The sequence below is a fragment of the Pseudochaenichthys georgianus genome, chromosome 14 (assembly GCF_902827115.2).
Source record: "Pseudochaenichthys georgianus chromosome 14, fPseGeo1.2, whole genome shotgun sequence".
In the NCBI taxonomy this organism is placed as follows: Eukaryota; Metazoa; Chordata; class Actinopteri; order Perciformes; family Channichthyidae; genus Pseudochaenichthys; species Pseudochaenichthys georgianus.
In genome coordinates this window covers 32207461-32229888 of record NC_047516.1, presented here as the reverse complement: position 1 = coordinate 32229888, position 22428 = coordinate 32207461, and the positions used below count along the sequence as shown (strand labels likewise).

Genomic DNA, 22428 nt, shown 5'->3' with positions numbered 1-22428 from the left:
AGTATCGATAAGCAGTATCGGTATCAGTATCGATAAAATCCTAACGATACCCATCCCTACACGTCACAGAACCCAGGAAGCAAACAATGGAAAATGAGAAATCTCCAACGAAGCATTTTGGGCAAGACGTGAACATGTGACGATTTACCATGCTGGGAGACGTGAAGATGTCACAATTTCGTCCCTTCAAACGTGACAGTTACACGGTATTGTTAACATGGCCCAAATATCCGGAAATGCCAAGCAAATGCTATACCACGACGGTCGGTTGTTATTGTCAATATTAATATAATAATGATTTATTTTGTAATAGTCACACTCGATTTCGCCGATTTTCTTGTTGCCCCAGCTAGTCGACACCTCTTTTAGCAGAAACAAAGGCTACATTAATGTACTAAATCGATGTTAATCCATGTGTGCGGTTGTGGAATTAACGGACGTGATGTTGTGCGATTGTGTTGCCAGGCAACAACTTGGCTTCATGTAAATTTACAAACTCTTCAACTAGAACCGTAGTTATATTTAAAAACATTTTAGAAGGCCTCACGAAATACTTTAATGTACATTTAAATTTAAATGTGAAGGACTGCGTGTATAACAAAATACATCCGTCAAAAACAATACCGGAAACAGACGTAGGCAAGATCCTCAGCTCGGTGATTGGATGGTTTAGCCGCAATGCCCGTGGTGCGATGTGAAATCCGAAAAAAATAAATAAAAATAATAATAATACTTTATTCCGAGTGTGCTTGCTTTTCTCTTTGAAAGTCATCACATAACGGCATTGTAATACACGGTTCGGCTGCATTAAATATTACATATCTGCCGTAGTTCTCTATTTATAGAGCCCTGCTGAGAAGACTTCTAGACAAACAGGAACAACTGCCGCCAAAACTAAAAACGTGACGTGGATCAGAAATATATCAGCAATTAAACAACATCTTAGATTTCTTTTCACAAAATACGGCTCCTTGCCGTATCAACACTAATTTGGCTGACTTTTATATTTGATCCAATTGGTAGATAGGCTGTATTTACACCATAACGGTGCACAGCTGAGAGAAAGGGACACCTAGTGGTTAAAGCACGTTATTGCATTTTATTATTTGTATTATTAGATATTATAGGATCCCTATAAAGTATATTCATTACTCGTTATTCTCTACTAATAGTTATACTGAACAAAAATATAAACGCAACACTTTTGTTTTTGCTCCCATTTTTCATGAGATGAACTCAAAGATCTAAAAAAAATTCTATATACACAAAATAACCATTTCTCTCAAATATTGTTCACAAATCTGAAAGAATCTGTGATAGTGAGCACTTCTCCTTTGCCGAGATAATCCATCCCACCTCACAGGTGTGGCATATCAAGATGCTGATTAGACAGCATGATTATTGCACAGGTGTGCCTTCAAAAACCTTTATTTATCCAGGTAAAATCCCATTGAGATCAATGATCTCTTTTTCAAGGGAGACCTGCAGCAGTAGGTTCCACAAGAAGACATACAAACATAAACAAAAGGACATCATACAGCAAAATGTACAGGGATTACAATTTACATATTTAACCACATGTACAGGTACCAACAGCATCTGATTTTGTAGCATCCAACCGAGCTTTAAAAACATGTAGTGGTACTAGCTTGGTAATTTTCCATTCTTTTTGCAGACTGTTCCAAGTTAGAGGAGCTGGACATCTAAAAGCTTTCTTCCCTAAGACAGTCCTAGCACTTGGCACATTTAATAAAACCACAGTATGCGATCTCAGGCAATAAGTACTTTCAATTCGCCGAGAGATCAGGGAGCAGATATAAGATGGCAGTTTATCCAACATGGCTTTGTAAATGAAAAAGTACCAGTGACTGAGCCTCCGTAAGTGATGGCAAAACCGGCTTGGTATACAGGGTACAGTGATGCGTAAGTGCTTTACAATTTGTCAAAAATCTCAGTGCACTGTGATACGCAGCATCTAACTTGCTCAGGTAATTGGCAGGTGCATTCATATATAACAAATCACCACAAATTACCCCACTCTCCCGGGGAGAGTGGGGTAATTTGTGCCAAGGGGCAAGTATTGCCACCCCTGTTATCTAGAAAACCATAGAAGAAGTTGGTCATGTGACCACATCTTTTTGAAGAGGCATCCATTTGAATCATCCTGCAAAGAAGGGAGACACATGGCTTAAGTTCAAAAAACAATTGTTTGCCCTCCAAAGTAACATTTCTATGATCAAGGTTTTTTGATTGCTGTGTTTGAACAATTTAGACAACTTTGAAAACACACGCCACACCAACTGCTCCACCGATCACCCAGTCCTGCTCATTCATGAGTCTCACAACTCACTCAAGTCAGTGACAATTGCTAAAGAGAATGGGGTCATTATGCTCACCCTGCCACCTCACACCGCTTGCAACCATTAGACAAAACTGTCTATGGACCACTCAAAACCTACTATAACCGAGCGATGGATGGGTGGATGCGATCACATCCTGGGCGAACCGTATCGATCTATGAGGTCTCGGAACTTGTGAAGCAAGCGTTCCTCTCTGCAATGTCACCAACAAACATAACCTCAGGTTTCAGAGCAACAGGCATATACCCTTTCAACAGGGACATCTTCCCGGAAGAAGACTATGCACCATCAATGGTGACAGACAGGGCAAATCCAGAAGATGAACCCAGTGCCACTGCTGACCTGCCTGGAGAAGAGACCTCCACCAGTGCAGCTGCTCACCTGCCTGGACCATCTCATGAGCCAACACATGTCACAGGTATTTTAAAAAAAAGTCTGGTAGGCCAATAGTGGTGGTGCGCATAGTGGCATGGCTCAGTTTTACCCTCCACCTGACCACGTAATCTTGTTGTTCCCTGTGTTCAATGACAATAAAGTTCCTTTCCTTTCCTGCTTTTCCAGAAAAGTAATCTTCGTAATAACTAGCAAACTAAAGATCATGTACATACTACATCCACACATAATCTGAAATAACAACTCATATTTCTCGCATCAAATGACATCAAAACGCATTTTAATGGCCAAATTAACCTTAAAATAGGCATTTTCCACTGAGAATAAAACGAAGGTCAGCCATGTTTTTTTTTTTCTGCGGGGAGAAATTTGAAGTTCACGTGACATAGACGCCAGCCATTTGAAATTAATGGTGAAAAAAAACGTAGGGATCCTACAATTTCAAGTTGTGGACCAACGTAGTTATTACACGTTTAGATGTGAGACTGGGTTGTTTTTACAGTCACCATTCACTTAGACAGTGAGAGGTAGGGGCATGATCGGGGTTTGTCCAACATGGCTCTAAACAGCTCAATAGGCACACACTGTAGACACTAATTAGAAGAACACAGACTAAAACAGCAATGTACAGACGAATCAGATGATTAAACATGATCTTAAAATATATTTTATATATATTTTTTTGTAATCATTATTTTTAATACTTTCTGCTGACACTAGGTGGGGCTGTGCCAAGTGGACAAGGAGAACAACATGAACTACATGTTGCTAAATCCACCGCGGAGAATAAACAGAAGGGCAACCAGGCAACCATGGCAACCACGCTCGGGGGTCTTCTTCGCTGCTTTTGGTGTATTTTGTGGCGGAAGTGCAGCGCCACTTACAGGCCCGGCATATGTACTACAGCTTCTCCAGCAGCTCGAGCGGTCTCGTGTGAAGGGACACGTTTATTGAGCCGTATCCGTGTGAACGGAATATTTTGTTGATATCGAATTTGGTTAGTTTGCGTTCCCGTGTAAATGGGGCCTGAATGCAGGGCCAAAGGCAGATGTGCTGAGTGTGATCACTGTAGAGTTAAGAGACACTTCAGGTAAATAGGGAAACATTCATTTAAAAATGGTCAGATATTACCATGAAACTTCCCCAGTTGATTGAAGTCTACTGACATGTTTTTTGTTATTTATATTCAAATTAGGCAGTATCTTATTCAATATAATTTGCATAAAAATTAAACTCATTATTGGATAAAGCCAGGTTTAAAATATTTGTTTCAGTTTGTAGACATTGAAGGTTTTGGATAAATGTAAATAAATTGTGAATATCCACTTGAAAATAAAATGTATTTTTAGCCAGGCTTTTTAGAATAAGATGATATATAAATCAGTCTATTAATGATGTACAAAACCCTCAGTAGATCTTTCAAAAATATGGATAGGAATGAAACGTATGAAAAAAAAGACACTAAAGCTACTAGTAAAACACTTAAACTAATACATTTTACTATGAAATTCACCAAGAAGATTATTTATTTTAAGACTATTTTTCAGTTTTTTGTATTGTCATCTTTAAGTATTGTAGCGGGGCATTATACATAGCAAACTTTTGTTGAAATTATGAGATTTCTTCCAACAAATATAGACGAAGTTAGTAAAATAAACTATTTTTGATGTTTTATTTCAACTATTCTGAACAAAGGCATAGAAGGCATAGAAGCAAAATACCCCACAAATTACATGTATGTCATGATGCTTATGGAAGACCACTAAATTAGCTGGTTTTATACTTCATTCATCACAGACATAAAGTAGTTAAAAGTAAAAGTAAGGAAATAATCAGGTGAAGAATGGACAGTTCAATTTGACTTTTATTCGTTGGTAAAAGGAAGACTTGAAGCAGCAAGATCTGATGAAAAACTTGGACAAGGCACTGTCTCTAGATTTACAAAATTATGACTCAGCCCTTTTTTAATTCAAGACAAAAAATTGAGAAGCATCTTTTAATACATTTCTTTTTCAGACATGACTCGGGTACAAAGTACACTTGATTCTTCAAAGAAGGCAGTCAATACACGGTGCTTCAGGTATAACATACAGTGCAGCATTATAAAAGTAACTGTTGAAGGCATGGAGAGCTATTTAAAATAGCAACAACTGCATTTTATCTCATGGCACATACACAAACTAGACCACGCAATGGGCGAGAATACTGAGTATCAAAATGCATATCGGTACAAATGACAATAACATTAAAAGAAATCTAAAATACATTTACTTTAAACTCGCAAAATAATGTAAATAAATCTTTGAAACACTAATTTCTAAAAAAATCCGACAACAAGTAAACCCCTTAATATTTCTGAAGCCGAAACGAATCAGGAGAAATGCTGAAAGAAATTATGTACATTTGTATGCAAAATGTTTAGGCCTGGTTTGATATTTCCCTTCATGGTATTTTGCCTGTCTTTAGCAACATGCCATGGACAGTCTTCTCGAGCTTCTGGCTGTTCATTGGTCCTGTCCCAGGCTCTGGGGTGTTGCTTGTCCCTTCAGCAGAGAGCTGTTCAATTACAAAAAATACTGTTTTCAAAATCCTGTTCCTTCACAATCAAAACTTCTAGGTTTTATAATACAAAAATATCCTCAGTGGTGTCTGCTTTCCACCTCAAAATGATATCACTTCTGCCAAATCCAAATGACAAAATACACAAATCAGTATATCAAAGATGCATGCAATGGAAATCATGTCCAGAAAGCTTTCTTGACTCATTGGGTTTTCAGTGCATGTATAATGAAATTATTTAACTCTATGCATTAGATTCTATGAAAACAAAAGCCAACTTGACTTGTGACGACTACAGTGTGATTCCTTATGCTGTACGGGTTATATCTATGCATTCTGATTATCAAACAACATCCTCACTGAGAAGCAGTATTAAAACATAAAAGCATAGCAATAAAACTACGGTAAAACTCTTAAAGAGACAGTGAGATCAACTTCAAATGATGTTCTTAATTGAATGCTGACTAAATATGTATTGGCACTGAATAACAGCAACAGAGTTGCAAACTGACTGTTCAGAAATGTAAAAACAGACAAAATAATTTAAATGGTATCGATTTTTAATATCTCCTTGGGGTGTAAATACTGAATGATTTGTAACAGTAGGCAGATCCAGAATACACTCAAATTATAAATTGGCAAAAAATAATACTGCTCTAAGAATGCTCCACATGAACACAGTGCGTTTGGGTTTAAACTCTGAGCAGGTCATAATAAAATCCAGCTTGCTGTGAAGAACCGTTGCATGTGTGCAGCAGGAAAATGTCGACAGGGTTAGAGACCACTCAGAAAGAGGGCCTGGTCTCTGAGCCTTTTATTTTGAAATCATGATACAAAAAGGCGACAGAAATATATAAAGAAATTAAAAATGCTAACTCAATGTGTCATGAAATGAGGCGTGAGCACATTACTCAAATGCTACATAAACCCCTTGTGAGGAATGTACTAATAAAATACAGTATGTCCCTTTTCAACCAGTGACTTGCCTAAATTCAAAGTTAGGAATGATAACAAAGGGAGTATTTTCCCGATCCATGTTTGAACACTGTGCTGTGCTTGTGCAACCATGTCATGATGTGGATCTGATTTATTTGGGCAGGGGGGAACAGCTCGTGTGAGGCAGGACTGCAGTCCAGCTGTGTGGGCTTTAGCGGCGCTGAGCGAGCGCATCACATGCACTCGAACTCGTCGATGCGCTGCTTGGTGTTTCCTGAGCGGATCTGTCTGAGGGTCTTGTACTTGTCTCGCCCCGCCTTCATGTTCTCCGCGTGGATCATGTCGTTCACCGTCTTCTTGCTCTCATCCCGAGCGTTGGCCAACTCTGAGCTCAGAGCCTGAAAACACAGTCACCGCAGAATTAAAACAGCTCACAGGAGGGTGTCAAAAGAGCACAAGAGCCCAATGGGCTAATGTTTTTACTGATCGGACCAAAAGTCCATTTTCGTTTTTCTCAGAATTCTGACTTAATTGCAGAATTGGGGTAGATTTAAAAAATAAAAATCACATATTTCCCTTATGATCCTCCATATATAATAAACACACAATACTCTTTAGAAAATCAATAAAATATGATGGATTCACCCTCTGGGTCTACTTTAAGAGAAGTGCAAGCGTCCCCCAAAGTGCATTTATATTTCCTACTTACAAATCATCACATACACCCATCACAACACGGGTGTATGTGAATGTTCCGTATACCCATGTATGAGATATGAGGGAGGACTTACGAGTAGATGTTTCTGCAGGCGCTCGTTCTTCTCGGCCTCGGTCATGCGCTCCTCCTCGCTGCGGTCCTGGAACGCCACCTCCGCCCCGAACTCGGCGCTGGCCTCGGCGCTGCTCTCGTCGTTCTCCTCGTCCTCGTTCTCCTCGTTCAGGGGCTCCTGAATGTGAACCACCATCACTTTGCTTTTCAGCTCTTCTTTGGTCTTCTCCAGGTCCTCCTGCACCATGACGGCCTGAGAGAAGAGAGACAGCGCCAATTAGGTCATTTATAAGGCTGGCTAACATTTTGACAGAGAGTGTATGGATAGAAATGTGTTGAGAGTCCAAAATACTAACAACAAGTCATTCTGATTCTACACACTACACACTCAAAGCCACACAAATTAAAAAGCCTCTATCCATTTCTCTGTGGGTCCAACAATGATGTTCCTAATAATTGCCTATGGAGCAGCTCGATACTTTCACAAGTAATAGTTTTAAAATTCTCTATTTTCTGGCTTTGATAGAGACGCTCGTAAGTATTAATTTAATCCCCCCAGGCTTTGAAAATAAGATTTGATATGTTTTCAATTTGGTGGCATTACCCTTTAAATCTGCTGAAGAAATTACCAGAGTTCCAAAAGCAGCGAGGAATCAGAGCCTATTCTGAGTAAGACTGGAATTTGAACTGGAACTAAAGTGTTTGCCAAAAAGGCACAACATGGAAACCACCACTTAACATAGCATTCTTTTAAAAGGCAGGATAGCAATAGAGTTATGGCAGGATTTCCTTAACTTGAAGACAGCCGTCACCCCCCCAAACAGCATGAGTCACACTGCTCAAAAGAATGTCAGGGCTGGGCTGGCACACATTGGTCTTTACCAAAAAAGACAAGAGGCAAGCTGTGAGCTTTAACCCCTCCCCCAGAAACACACCACAACAAGGCCTCAGGAATGTCTGCCCCTCACCGTGCCACCAGGGAGGGGGAGGGGTGGGGGACACCGTCAGCAACACTGAGCTCAGTTTGAATGCCAATATAGCTGACCACCAAACACAGGTTCCTTTAACTTCTATTTGTGATGCCATTTGGCTTCACAAAAAGCCCTGCTGCAACTCGTTAATTCACTTTTACCTTCTTCAAAATGGGCCCTATGTTTTTGGGGGTTTCCCATATAAGTTGTATAGTTTTTGTGCATGTTAAGAGTCTGCAAAGGCTCAAATCCCAAAGTTCCCTCAAGAGGGAGTTTCTCTCCCACAAAATATATTTAACCAGTGAATCATCACAGTAACCTAGCTGTCGTTCTCACTTCTCACCACACGATGGCCAGAACACATATTTAGAGGGCAAGAGGGGAAGGAAGAAGACATGTGTCTGTGTAACTGTAACTACCTATTAACGCTGCTAAGTCTACACTATCTTTTCATGTCATGAGTTCTAAAAACAGAGCCTGAGACAGTAGTACTCTCCTTTGTACCTTAAAGGTGGGGTAGGTCATTTTGGAGAAACCAGCTCGAGTGCGCTAGAATTTGAAAATACACAGCCGGAGAAAATCTGCCACTTCCTCACAGAGCCCCTCCTCCAACACACACGAACGCGCACATGACCAATGAGTGCACGAGGTAAGTTTGTGCACAGATGGAAGGCTGACAGGCAGGTAGGCCGTCCAGTTACTTTAGCCGGGCCGGCTCAGATGATTGGTCGTGTTTTTTACAGCGCCACGGCTTCCACAGATTAATTTTTTTATGTATTTTTTGTCAAAGCATTTCAGATATTCATTGCTATCGGGATGTTAAGAGCATTCCATGGAATATAACAAAAAGCGTATCTCGAGCCGGTTTCTCAAACTTACCTACCCCACCTTCAATGTTGCAGTCATTGTAATAAAAAAAAGAATAATATTGGGTTACCAGAAAAAGTAGGGTTACAGATCATACCTTCTGTTGCCACTCCACTGCCTCATCCTCCTTCTTTTGCTTGGCATCCTCCAGGAGGGAGATCTTCGAAGTCAGGTCGGCCAACTCTGTCGCCTAAAAGGACATTTTCTTTTAGATATTTGAAATATTTGAAGCATTGGAACACATTTAATTGAAATCGGGAAAAAAAGCATATTACATATTTCTAGTTTCAATTCCTATGGTTAGACTATTATTGTTTTGTGTTAACTGACCAGGTGTTCCTGGTTCTTCATCTGGTTCTCTGACTGCTGCAGCAGGGCTGACTTGGCGTCCTCGGCGCTCTTCAGATCGTTCTCCAGACGTCCAGCCTCCTGCTGAGCACTCTTCCTCTCCACCTCCAGCTCCAGAGCCCTGTGCGTCTGCTCCTCCAACTCTGTGCACACACACGGACAGAGGAACACTAAAGGTCAGCATCATGTCAGAAATAAACCATTTGATTACAGTGCACACCCAATGCTTTCTTAAATCTCACAGTAACCCACCTTCTTGGGCTTTTTTCGTCTGCTCCTCGATCTGCTTTAATCTCTCCATCAGGTCCTCCTTTTCCTTTTCAATCTTTTCCTTTTCTTTTTCGGCAACTTCTCGTTTCCTCTTTTCATTCTCCAGAAGAGCTCTAGTTGTAGTCAACGTAAACAAAAGGTATTAAATTATACAGAAATGATGATCATATGAGCAGAGGATCACCATATTATACACAGGGTACTTATATAGATATACTCATCTACACATAACCAAAAGCAGGCCATATAGGTCTGTAACAAACTGTGGTGATTACATTTGGTACATTTTCAGTTGAAGGTTATTTCCTGATTTTTCAAAATGGCTTCTAAGGTAGCACAGTGTACTGTCGCAGACGACAGTTTGTATCCCTTACCTCTCCATCTTCTTGTGATTCTTCTCCTCCCTGGCCTGAGCCTTCATCTGCTGCACTTCAATGGTGTCAGGTTTGCGGCGGCGCATGTACAGCTCATGGTTTCCCATGCAAAGAGCCAGGATGCGCTTGTTGATGCGCAGCCTCGGAGCGTAGAATACAAAGTCCTAAAACACACGTTACAGATTTGTATTAGTAGGAGTAATGCGTAGACAGGTGATTTATACATTGCTCATATTAAGGGTTTACATACAGGAGCTTTCTTGTCAATTGGTTTAATGACAAACTTCTTGTCATTGAAGGAAATGTTCCTGATTTCACTCCAAGGGAATCCAATTTTGGGCGTCATTCTGTTGAAGACAATGCAAATATAACGTTTCTGGGTCAGATGCATGACATTCAAAACATGAGAAACTCGCTGGTAATGCTAATCACTTGCATTTATGTGGAATCACTTACTTGTCATTCTGTTCATAAATGTTAAGCCCCAAAGCGTCCACTCCCAACCACAGCTCCGTTCCTTTCTTATTCTTGATGTTGAAATAGTTGACTCCGTACATCTCAAGATCTTGAGCGATCTTCAGATACTCCATCATGGACTCCTCTCTGTGGAAAACAAAGTGCTTGTGTTGCTATAACAGTTTCAAAAAGCACACAAAACGCAAGATCTCCAGCCCATATAAAGGGAATTGCCTTTCCATGATATTAACAGTTTGGACACAATGTCAAGAACGACCCTTTTACCTTCCCAGAGACAAGACATAGCTGAGATCACGTGTTAGCTAACAACAGCATGGTTTGTTGATGTGTATTCGGGTGTTGCTATCCCAACACGTCACTGTTAAGGTTTCCTAAACACCCTGCCAACTGGCAATACTTGGTTCAGTCTAAAGAAAAAAGGTATCAGTGAAAGCTGTAGATTACACGCTTGGCATTTTACAGTGAACTGCTTTCAGCAAAGATGTCTTCTTCAATCATGTAGTGTTCACTTGTGTGTGAGCTGTTACCTCATCATGCTCTTGTGCTCTTCGTGCCACACTTGAATCCTCTCCTCCCATTGGTCCTTGTTGAGCTTGTGTTGGTCCAAAACTCTGAAAACCAAGATATCCAAGTGTCAGAAGTCATGCAGAGAAACACATCTTGTACCAAGACACTGGGCGAAAGGTGACATTTATCCTGTGGATACGGTGACATAAACCTGTGTTACCTCTGAGGGAGCAGCTGTTCACCGGACAGATAGCCTGGGGTGTGCACTTCCTTGTTGTAGTCAGCATACTTGGCCTGCACGGCGTAGGAGGCCAGGAGCACTGCTGTCTCTGGAGGGCAGTAGATGTCGTCATTTAGGATTCCCTCCTTCACCTGCAGGAAGAACAGCCGCTGCGTGGCGTCCTGGATTAACTCCTCTGTCACATCCTCGGGGAAGAACTTGGCACGGAACTTAAAAAGCAGCGGGCTTTCCTTCCTCACATCCTGGGCTGTCACCTTAAATTAAACGGGACACAGGTGAGGTTTAACTTCTGTTAACAGAATCAGGTAAAGCAAAGTAGTTCCATTTTGACAAAGAATGTCAGAAGTGTGTTAGCTACCTTCTTATTGAGCTTGAGCCATGTAGAGAAACCCTTTGTATCCTGGTATTGGAGTCCAAAGTACCAAACCTCTCGCAGACCGATGGTCTTAACAACCTGAGAATATAACAGCAGAAGTGTTCATAATGGGCCTCCTCACCAGAACATTAGTACACTGTTCTATAACAGGTCTATGAACCACAGGCAGCAGGTGCAGTTTGTTTTATTCACACTAACAAACATCCAACACAAAGACAGCAAACAAACGTGTGAACTAAGAACCTCCTAACCCTTCATGGGACAACAATATAAAAACAAATACATTAAAAACGTTATGAATGCATTTTGTTGTACTTTATCGATATTGCAGTAACATATGCAATGTGTTGTTTATATTGCAGTAAATGTACTGCATTGACTGTAATAATTGTTATATTCTTAATAATAAGTTATAAAACTATTTGGGTAATAGGTACATATAACTTAAGCACGTGTTTCTCTCATTAGAAAGCATAACACTGGTGACAAGTTATCACTTTTTCATACCTGGTCAAAGAGTTGTTTCCCCGTTGTGTTTGGCTGAATGGCGAACTCCAGTTCAGCATCCATCGTGGTGACTCTTACACTGATCTGAGGGAAAAAACACATCCAAGAAATGAACACTTTTATACACGATAACTCTATACACAGTCGACAGCATTGTAGTTCAAGTGAACGTATCCCACATAAATCATGGTGTTATTGTGAATCTTGAACGGAGATTTTTCTGAATTTTGTTTCCAAAAAAATTACTCCAAAACTAATGACCAACATATAAATGATGTTTGAACATTTAGCCTTTAATAAATCAAAAAAAGAACCATGTTTCTTTACTTACATTTACAATGAATAGAATTTGAAAATGTCCCACAGTTGCCCCCTAGTGGTAGTAGACCAGAATTCAATCTACAGATTGCCACAAAGAATGTATAAAGGGTTGCATCATGATTTATGATTCTACTTATTTTAAAATGAGCTGTTGGGAAGGTTTGAAATAAACCTGGCTTTGCACAAGCAGCAAAGGTGCACCCACCCACAACCATCAGTGCACACACTCACGCAGTACTGTGAACACTCAGCCAACCACACCAGCATCACATTAAAAAAAAATCATTTGATGTGTGTATTCATTATGAACAAAAACGTGTCTCAGGGTCCCGCAGCGTGTGGGACCAAAGTGCCAATCAGGCTCTGGCTCAGTGTAGAACGTATCTACAGGAAGTAACCACATCCTCTGGTGGCTGCGAGGCACTGCTGCTGAACACTGAGCTCTCATGAGAGTCGCCTACATCCTGTCATGTATCAAGCAACTTGTCAGATTTCTGGTAAGCTAGTCAGCTTGAATAGAATGTGTTAGGTAGGTTTACCATCTTCAGGTAGCGCACTATGTTACAGCCAGTTCATTAACAGAGGCCTTTCTTATTTAATGGACTGTTAGTATATTAAAAAGAGGGATATGTTGAGTACTATATGAATATATTTAACCTTAAAGTCCCTTGCCCGGAGAATAAACTCATTCTGTAATGAGTAAACTGACAGTGTAGGCATTTTTCATTTTCTCTGTCCTCTAGATGAAAAACAGCAAACATGTCTGTGGGGAAATAACTGCAGGCTGAGGCCCACGCCGGCGCTGAACAACAATGGTATGCATTATTTCCCAGTTGCGGGGCTGATTAGAGTTGCGTTCTTTCCCATACATGTCAGCAGGACCCCATTTACTGCTCAGGATACTTGCCCCTCTTGTCACTTCCTGTCATCACCAGCAGAAAGAGCTGTAGCCAGACCTAGAACCTGGGCCTGAACTCTGAGACAGATGCCTCAAGTCATCTAGACATACCACTCTTTAAACTCCTGTGAACATTTTTTCATTAGTGTAGATAAGAGTTCAATTCGTGACCACCCTGTTGTTTCATTTCCTCTGTCAGTGTGACTAATTCTGCATAAAAAGGAACTGCACTCGTACATTTTCTGCCTGGTTAGGGTGTGTCTCTCATGGCCTGAATTCAAAAACACTTAACACACTATTATTAGCACATGCTCTAAAACCCCCTCCCAGGCCCACGTGTCAAGTTTCCATGACATATTCTTAACTTTGTTTTATCACAGCAGGACCATTAACAGCTTTTACAAAGGTACAACTATGTATATTATCATGCATATCTCAAATCCAATTTTGTTGTACTGACTGCGTGAAACTTTGGGTTATTGTATTACATCCAAGAAGGGGTTAGATAGGTCTTCAAATTGGCTATTGTCTATTTGTCTGGCAGTAGGTTTACGGGAAAAATGTCAAGCCAAATTGAATTTACACTTGGCGAAAGTGTGTAGCATGGACCAAGGAGGAGACAATTACGATGACATTGGAAGAAAGGGCATTTACTGCAGTCATATAGTGTTGGAATCATTAGAAATATGTGTTCACAACTGGGCATTTGGCCATAATCATAATCAAAAGTAACCTTTTTGACCAACAACAGGCTGACATTGCACATATCTGCATTCATTCATTCACTTGCATGGATTTGGATGCAGGTCAACAATGCATTAAATCCATATTGTCAAGAAGAAGGCAAATGAAGTTAGACCTAATATCAGTATAATTACAACTGATTAGTATTCGTACTAGTTGTAATGCTGAACACTAAACCAATGAATCAGCAGAAATAAAACTCAGTATATATTATTTCTAAGTAGTGTACCACTTTGTTTTATATGATATAGTTATCAAGAAAAACGCAAAAATGGAGAAGTAAACCCACATGGGAACTGGGAAACACCCATTGTTACCTTATTAGTTAGAGGAAGCAAAACCACTGGAACTGACAGAGAGGGTTTGGTTCAAGCAGTACAACCCAGGGCATGGCAAGTGTTATAAATACTATAGGACCTTTTGTTCTTGACGTTTTTAACAGAAGTCTGCTCACAGGGGTTGTTCCGGAAAATTGGAAACATGCCGTTGTACAACCACTTATTAAGAAACCTAGTCTGGATCCCACAGTTCTTGCAAACTTTAGGCCCATTTCCAAATTACCTTTTATGTCAAAAATCCTAGAGAAGATTGTATACAGTCAACTTCTCGCTTTTCTGGAAGAGCACAAGGTACTCGAGGTCTTCCAATCTGGTTTTAAAACCTTGCACAGCACGGAATCAGCTCTTTTAAGAGTTTTTAATGATATCCTCTTAGCAACAGACTCGGGTGAATGCATTATCCTTTTACTCCTTGATCTAACGGCCGCTTTTGATACAGTGGACCATGAGATCCTGATAGCTCGTTTGGAGCAGTGGGTGGGCATTAGGGGCAAAGCCCTCGAATGGTTTAGGTCGTATCTGACTGGTTGGACTTTCTGCGTCAGCCTTGGGGACTCTGAGTCCTCGTCTGCTCCTCTCCTTTGTGGGGTTCCACAGGACTCAGTGTTAGGCCCCCTGTTGTTCTCCCTGTATTTGCTCCCTCTTGGGTCCATTCTTAGGAAGCACAGTATCGCTTTCCATTGCTATGCAGACGATTGCCAAATATATGTGCCACTTAAAAAGAACGACTCATATTCAATTAAACCGCTGTTAAACTGCCTTGAAGACATTCAATCCTGGATGTCATGCAACTTTTTAAAACTAAATGATGACAAAACCGAAGTGATGGTTTTTGGTGCCCCTCGGACCACTCCTATAGACCTAGGATCCCTGGGCCACTCCACCAGGCCTACCATCACAAATCTTGGGATAAAGATGGACCCTGAACTCATGCTTGACAGCCAGATCAAGGCAGTTGTTAAAAACAGCTTCTTCCACCTCAGGCAGCTAGCCAAAATAAAGCCTTTTTTAAATAGTGACCTCTTTGAAACGGTAATCCATGCCTTCGTCACCTCCCGCTTGGATTATTGTAATGCACTATATATGGGGATAAGTGCATCTTCCCTTGCTCGCCTGCAGATGGTGCACAATGCAGCAGCACGGCTACTAACTGGCACACGCAAAGACGAGCACATTTCCCCCATTTTATCTTCACTCCACTGGCTGCCCGTTCATTTGAGGATTCATTTTAAAACTCTTTTATTTACTTTTAAAGCCCTCAATGGCCTGGCCCCGCCTTACCTCTCTGAGCTGTTATGCCAACTCGCACTCTCAGGTCAGCTGATCAGTTGCTCCTGAGGGTGCCAAAAACAAAGTCTAAGCGCAGAGGGGACCGTGCTTTCTCTGCTGCCGCCCCTAAACTGTGGAACGACCTGCCCTTGCTCATCAGACAGGCTCCCACAATGACTGCTTTTAAATCCCGTCTTAAAACCCACCTCTTCTCCTTGGCATTCAGAAACAAGTAGATTGTTGCTTTTATTTGCTTTCAGTGGTCTATTGTTTTTATTATATGGCTGTTATTTATTTTTTAATTATTACGTTTATTCTGGTTTGTTTTGTGTTTGTATCTTGTATTTTAAATGTATTTATATTATGTTGTGTGAGCTTATCTCTCTGTACAACACTTTGGTCTGAAGGTTTTTAAAGTGCTATATAAATAAAGTTGGATTGGATTGGATTGGATTGGATAAGAACAGTCTAAAATAACACTTTTTTTACTCAGATGTTCAAAATTCATATGCATGTGTGAACTTCCGCTTTTCATTCAAAAACAATGTTACAGGAAGGACATTAATCATACAAATGTTCTCTGGGAATCCTTGATGTCCCGGCATTCAGTCACGCCCCTTACATTCCCACCCCAGTGCTATCTGTGTGTGCTGCTCACAATCAAAGCCATGACGACATGAAGATACCGCAAAGTGGTTTCAGTAGCAAGAGAATTGTTGGCTCGGGAGCATCCTTATGTATGTGGATGCTGACAGGATTCGTAAGTAGGATGGTCAATATCTAGTACTATACTAATTTGACTCCACAAACAATACAAGGCAAGATTCATGCGAGAGGTCAACTGAGCTTATTAGCACAGGCCATGCATTTAAAGGCTATCTTATTTGTGGCACATATATAACAAGTTGCTATACACAACGGTTGCTATATCTGAGTCATACTTCTGAGTAATGCTATGCACAACAGTCGTACAAGGTCAGCAACTACGCTTAACATCTCTTAACAAATAATGATCCACTTAGGAGACAAAATAAATGAAAGGTTTAAGGAGGTGGAACAGTTGTGTCAGAATTTGTTTACAGGCTAGGTACAGATATTTCCACTCTAACATTGTCACATACAGTTAACAGCTATGCAGTGATGTGAACTGTGAGCATGTGCAGTGATGAACACATCTGTGAGAGGCCCAGCATAACAGCCCTCATTGCTTGCAGCTAATAATTAAAAGAAAATCATGTGGAAAGACTTGTGAGCAAGACAATAAGCATGATTACGTCCTCAGAATACAATATACAGAGAATCCTCTCTGATACATAGCCTGTGCTGGTGGGCCTTGAATGATAACAGAAGAATCAGGTTGGGAACTAACCAGGGGAACAGTAAACACAAAGGGCAAAGGGTCTTTTATAACCGTTTCCCATGACCACTTTAAAAAAAACAATTAAATGTCAAGAAATATAAAGTAGCTTTCTAAAAAATGTGTGGTAGAGGGTGCTGTTTCATCCTTTCCAATCTTCTATATCCTTTGGATGTATTCTTACATCATGGTTGTTCTCTCTATTGTAGAGCTTTTGGGCCTGTCATTTCATAATATTCCCCAATTTCCCAGGTTTTTTAAAAATAATTTTGATAAAGACCCTATAATAGTCTGTCAAGAAAAAAGGACAGAACACTAGAATAAGGGAGAATTTTGCTCATAATTGATGCTGACATTTGGTAGGACAAGGCACATTTCGGAGATTGTGTCTCAAATGCACTAACGAGAACTCAGTTGACATTACCTTGTGATAAAAAAATGTGTAATCTGGATCATCAAGCCCAAAAATGCTGCCGTGACTTGGGGTTTCCGATCTGTTTGCCAGCACACTTAGGTTCTACTACTCCTGGCCTTATTGACTATGTTGCCTGGGCTGCTCTGGGTGATGACATATTGCCTTCCTTCTGACCTGCTGCCCTGCATTTGTTTGCTAATCGCGCCTGCCATCATGTTGCCAACTGTAAGCCTCCTAATCACCAAGTAAGGACCGTTCTATCCGGACTGGTTGTGACTGCCAACTCTGCCTTTGGGTTCAAATCAAACCTTTTGGTCACAGCCATACACAAAAATATGTAGACCCAAAAAAAAGGAAGACTATATTCTCAATAAATTCCTGCAGTCCCATCAATACGATGTCCACTGGCAACAGTTCTCTCATGCAGACATATTAACAGTACAATAGCCTCCAACTATATTTGTGTAGTAATGACTTAACACACAATGTTTACCAAACAAGACATCTAGTGATACAAACCACAGGCTATTCTGTTAGCAGTATGAAGTGATGCAATATTATGTTGGCTAATGCTTTCGCTAATGACCTGCTTATGATTTTATTTAGTTACGTAATGTTCACAGTTTACATTTCGCTGTCTTGAAGGTTGTAGACACTTTTATTATCATAACATAGGGGCCATTGTCAATTAAAGTTGGATGTAGGACTGCCATCAGTCATTTTGGTCTTACAATGTATTTAGTTATTTAGTCAATATGTTGATGTTAAGCTTTATATGCTGAATGACTGATTTCCAAGAAACGTATGAGAATATCTCTGGTATACTTCAGATTTAAAAATGGTTCTCTTGCAATTTCTTTGTAGAGAAACACACTTTTACATATCTGTGTTTTAACTCAACAAATTGATTATTTGACAAACCGTATAAATGGAGATTATTTCAAATAAACACAGAAAATAAGGTGAACACGTCTTTTCAATCCGAAAACAACTACAGAATAAAAAATAAAACAGAGGATAATTACACGAGATCCAAAAATGAGTAACAACAAGGAACTTACTTTTAGAAGTCAGATTTTCTCACAACCTCATAACAGTAAATATTGAACTATTTGTGTAAAGACCCCAGAACTTTTGATTGTAGTTTGTCCAGCAGCTCTGCCTCCACACACTGTTAATCTGCTCTGCTATGTGCACTACACACTCTTGTAATCCCCTGCTTGCATACCGCTGGGTCTTTCCATTGACCATTTCTCCATAGCCACACTTGTTAATAGTTTGGTCTTCCAAACAAGAAAACGGCTTCTGTCGTGAATTCAACAAAACGGACAAAAATGGTAAGTTATAGGCTCAAGTTCTGTGTGCTAGTTTCTGTTGATAAAAATGTGTTTACAGTTAATATAATGAACTTAATTAAACAGTTGGGAACAATGAAGAACTGGTTAAAAAACAGGCTGGTTCTCTGCTGTAGGCTACTTCAACTAAAATGCTCCTATTGTTCAAACAGCAAGAAGGAAAATAAGAGAAACTGTTACTGTTGTCAAGGCCTGTTCAGCATTTCAGTCAGTGAACTGGAAAAAAACGCTTTATAACAACATTCGGTCATTTCTAACAATACAACTAAACAGAAAACATTTAAAGGCTTTTAAAGTAATTATGGCAAAAATGGCAGATTTAAGAGGTAACTTTAAGTATATTGGGTGTGCTTTGTTAGAAGATTATGAGATGCAGAAACACTTCACAGCTACATCTAAAATATATAAAAGCAAAACGAATACCCACTAAATGAAAAATACCACTGACAATCAGAGAGTTAAACACTTTTTGTACAATACAATCTAATGTGGAGCATGGCATCAGAGGACCTGCTAGAGGAAAGCAGGGAGGAGAACAGCTACACTGTGATGTGAAAGTCCTTATAAGGCTGCAGGCAAGGAAATTAGCAGAGAGGAACTGATGTAAGAGCAGAAACCTTGAGTCACAACATGACTTCCTTTGGAAGCCTAAGCACTGCCGAGAGGAGTCCAGCAAAGTCAGGGTTTCGCAATAATAATTGCTTTTGTGAAATGTCAAGACTTGTGTAGTTAACACTGAATAAATCGCCAAAACAGCTGATGGAAAACGATTTTCTAAGCCATGAAATGTACTCCTCGAGCTGGCTTGCTGTGGGTGTGACTACAAATCTGGGAAACAACTTTCCCTGGGTGCAGAGTGAGCTCTGGATCATTTGCTGGATCAGTGTGTGAAGCTTCCTTCTTTCATACGCCTTGCATCATCACATGACGGTGACAAAATATGTACTCAAGGAAAACAGACCACTAATTAAAATGTCTGGGTGCGATGACTTAGCAGCATATAGTCTGATGTATTTAGGCTTTGCTGCATCATGTACAAAAGTGACAATATAACCACACCTTATTTTATATTTTTACATTGGAAACACATCATAAGCTGCCCATATTGAATATAAGAATTGTTGTCTAAAATATATCCCACAATCCTTTTTGGTCACGTTATTGTCCCTGTTTGTTTAGAAAACTTCAATGCTTCCTCTTGAACATGTATTCTGTCCACTACTGGTTTCCTCTTTTCAAACTCTTTATTTTGTACAGGCAAATGTCTCTGCTATACAGCTGCACTGTCCCTGTGCTTGTGAACAGATCGTGACTGACAAACAGATTCTGTAGAGGTCATTGGGGTCCCAGCTGTTACTTCAGTAGCTGCTACACACTGCTACAGGCCACTACTCTGGTGTTGTTGAGGCTACAAGCATTCCTCTGAAAAATTTAGACCAAAGACTGACACTGAGCTAAGGGCTTAAAACACATATAAAGATTATATAAACACAGGAAAAAAAGGAACAATTTAATGCTATTCAATTTAGGTGCGGTGCGAAATGTCTGACCCTCGCCGCTCCAGGAGACTGAATACTGTTCTGATCAATTTTGTTTCAGTGCTAAAATGAACCCAATTATTGCTAATAACTAATTAATAATAATCACTTGCCCCACAAGGATAATTTGAGTTACACAAAGTTTAAGTCATATTATCCTGTAAAGTTTATTTTTAAATGATGATATGATTATAGGGATTGCTCTTTAAAGATACACTTTAAATGCCAGGATGCTATGACATTTTTTCAGGTTGACAGATGGAAAAAAGATTGAGGAAGTACTAGCAGAAAGAATGCTGCAGGATGAAAGCAGCCATAGCCCTCCTTACCATTTGTACTTGTACTTTGGAAGTGCAAGAGTTCACAAGTTAAGGTGAATGATGTCAACAGTGATAACATACACATGTATGCAAGTTTTAACAATTACACTGTTACTAAAAATAACCTAGCGTCACATCACTCAAAATGATGATGAGTTTTTTTATAATGGGGATGAAGTGTGAGTTTAAGGCATATACCCAGGGAGTAATAATCTGAAGCGGCTCCATTGAAAATGAAAACTAATAAAGTGACTTCATGAATTGCAGCGTTTACCCTGTCATCTAAATGGCTTTGTACTTCATTTAATGGCCCACGAGTGACTCTTAATGTTCTTTTTATTATCAGAGTGTGCATGTGGTTATCACATCTCCGAGCAGACTGTGGGTGAGAAGGACTGCACACAGATTTCACTCTCTATTTTATCTTAATTCAAAAAGCATTATGCTGAGTCAAAGCCTAACTGTTGCTTTCATAAGGGGCGAACCATGCAATGAGTTAGACATCACTTTCACTTCTGTGTGTCACTGGGGAAGGCCTACACCGGAAACATTGGGCTTTTCCTGTTCTGATGCTGTTTGAATTAAACAAAGAGACATCACTGTGTGCGGCCATCCTTCTCTTTGTTCAAAGATACACCAGAAAAAAATCTATAAATCTATGGGTGCTTCTTCATTTAGTATCACAGGACAGAGAAACGTTACTCCTAATAGTACCATAAAGGCATACTAGTTCTTAGAGGCTCCCCTTTTGCCCCCTCCCTGTTGTACGTTTGCCTCCATTTGCTCCACGTTTGGGCAGCACAGCTGGCGTGAATGACAGTTCAAATCCCTCCTTGTACTGAAAAGGAGGCCTAGCTAGTTTGCTACTGCAGGCCACACAGCGGCTTCCGCTCAAAGCCGATTCTCTAAATGACAATTCGGTCTCTATATTTCTGTAAAGAGGCTTATAGTAACATTACAATGTGTCGCATTGAGCCCAAAAGACTGAATGAATTCTGTGATTAAGGGCGCTACATTTTAATGAACAAACAGGCGGGAGCGCGCACGGGCACACACATAACGGAAAGTACCCCGTTATTCCTCGGGTGAGTCTGAAGGGATGTAAATGGTGCTAAAATGCTCTAATATGTAACAGAAATGCAATTAGGCTTATTTGAAGGCTAATACACTATATTAAATAGCATATTAGTGTCCAATAATGAGTCACAACTCTTTTTTTCTTGCGATAATGGAGACAGAAACAGAACAAATACGGCAGTTTTCACATGATAGGGTTATAGCAGTTTTCATTCTTACCGTCTTCGGCATCTTTCCTTTCTTCTACGTCCGGTTCACGTTTGATAAAAAAGTTAATAAATCAGACGAGCAGCGGAAAACTTTTTCCCATCAGAACAACGGCGCCAATCTAACGCCTTCCGGTCGCGAGGACACAATTGTTACTTCTAGCTTTACAACGAGGGACTATTTTCAACCTTACTGGCGTATGAGTCTTTTTTTCTTTGTTTAGCCTTAAAGTGAAATGGACTGGAGCTTGATTTCCTGCTAACGGTACCCCAGACTGCAAGACCACACCCAGGCCGATGACAGGACAGCGGCCAGCCAGACAGAAAGAGAGGCTTCAGGCCGGCTGACTCCGCCTCAGCAGCCGCATCATCATGGCTGCAGTGCTGCCTCTACTGCAGACAAAAAGTATTTCTAAAAAGACGATAGAATTGTAGTTAGGAGGACATTTGTATACACAAAGGTGATGGAATTGATATAACTATTGTTTTCTTTTTTTAATTCAAATGTCACATTCACAAGAAGAAATAGATTGACTTAACCAAATGTTGCACATTTGTAATTAGAAGTACAATAATATGGCACCAGTAGGCTATATATTATGATATATTTAAAAAAAGAAGGGAATCAAAAACCA

At 40.2% G+C, this 22428-nt stretch overlaps 1 protein-coding gene across 1 annotated transcript; it reads right to left on the bottom strand.

Moving 5' to 3' along the window:
* Positions 1–4599: 4599 nt before the first annotated feature.
* msna (moesin a) lies at positions 4600–22099 on the bottom strand. Its single transcript, XM_034098560.2, has 13 exons — positions 21807–22099; positions 11956–12039; positions 11431–11526; positions 11052–11326; positions 10852–10935; positions 10304–10450; positions 10098–10194; positions 9848–10011; positions 9456–9586; positions 9186–9346; positions 8953–9045; positions 7040–7270; positions 4600–6646 (listed from the first exon to the last, which is right to left on the bottom strand). The coding sequence occupies exons 1-13, from the start codon at positions 21816–21818 to the stop codon at positions 6482–6484; spliced, it is 1740 nt and encodes a 579-aa protein (XP_033954451.1). The 5' UTR covers positions 21819–22099; the 3' UTR covers positions 4600–6481.
* Between the last annotated feature and the right edge of the window lie 329 nt (positions 22100–22428).

Excerpts from the sequence above, each read along its gene's own strand:
- msna (XM_034098560.2), bottom strand. Across the intron at positions 11,527-11,955 it reads GGAAACAACTCTTTGACCAG|GTTGTTAAGACCATCGGTCT; the intron begins GTATGAAAAAGT and ends TTATATTCTCAG. Across the intron at positions 10,012-10,097 it reads CAATTGACAAGAAAGCTCCT|GACTTTGTATTCTACGCTCC; the intron begins GTATGTAAACCC and ends CGTGTGTTTTAG.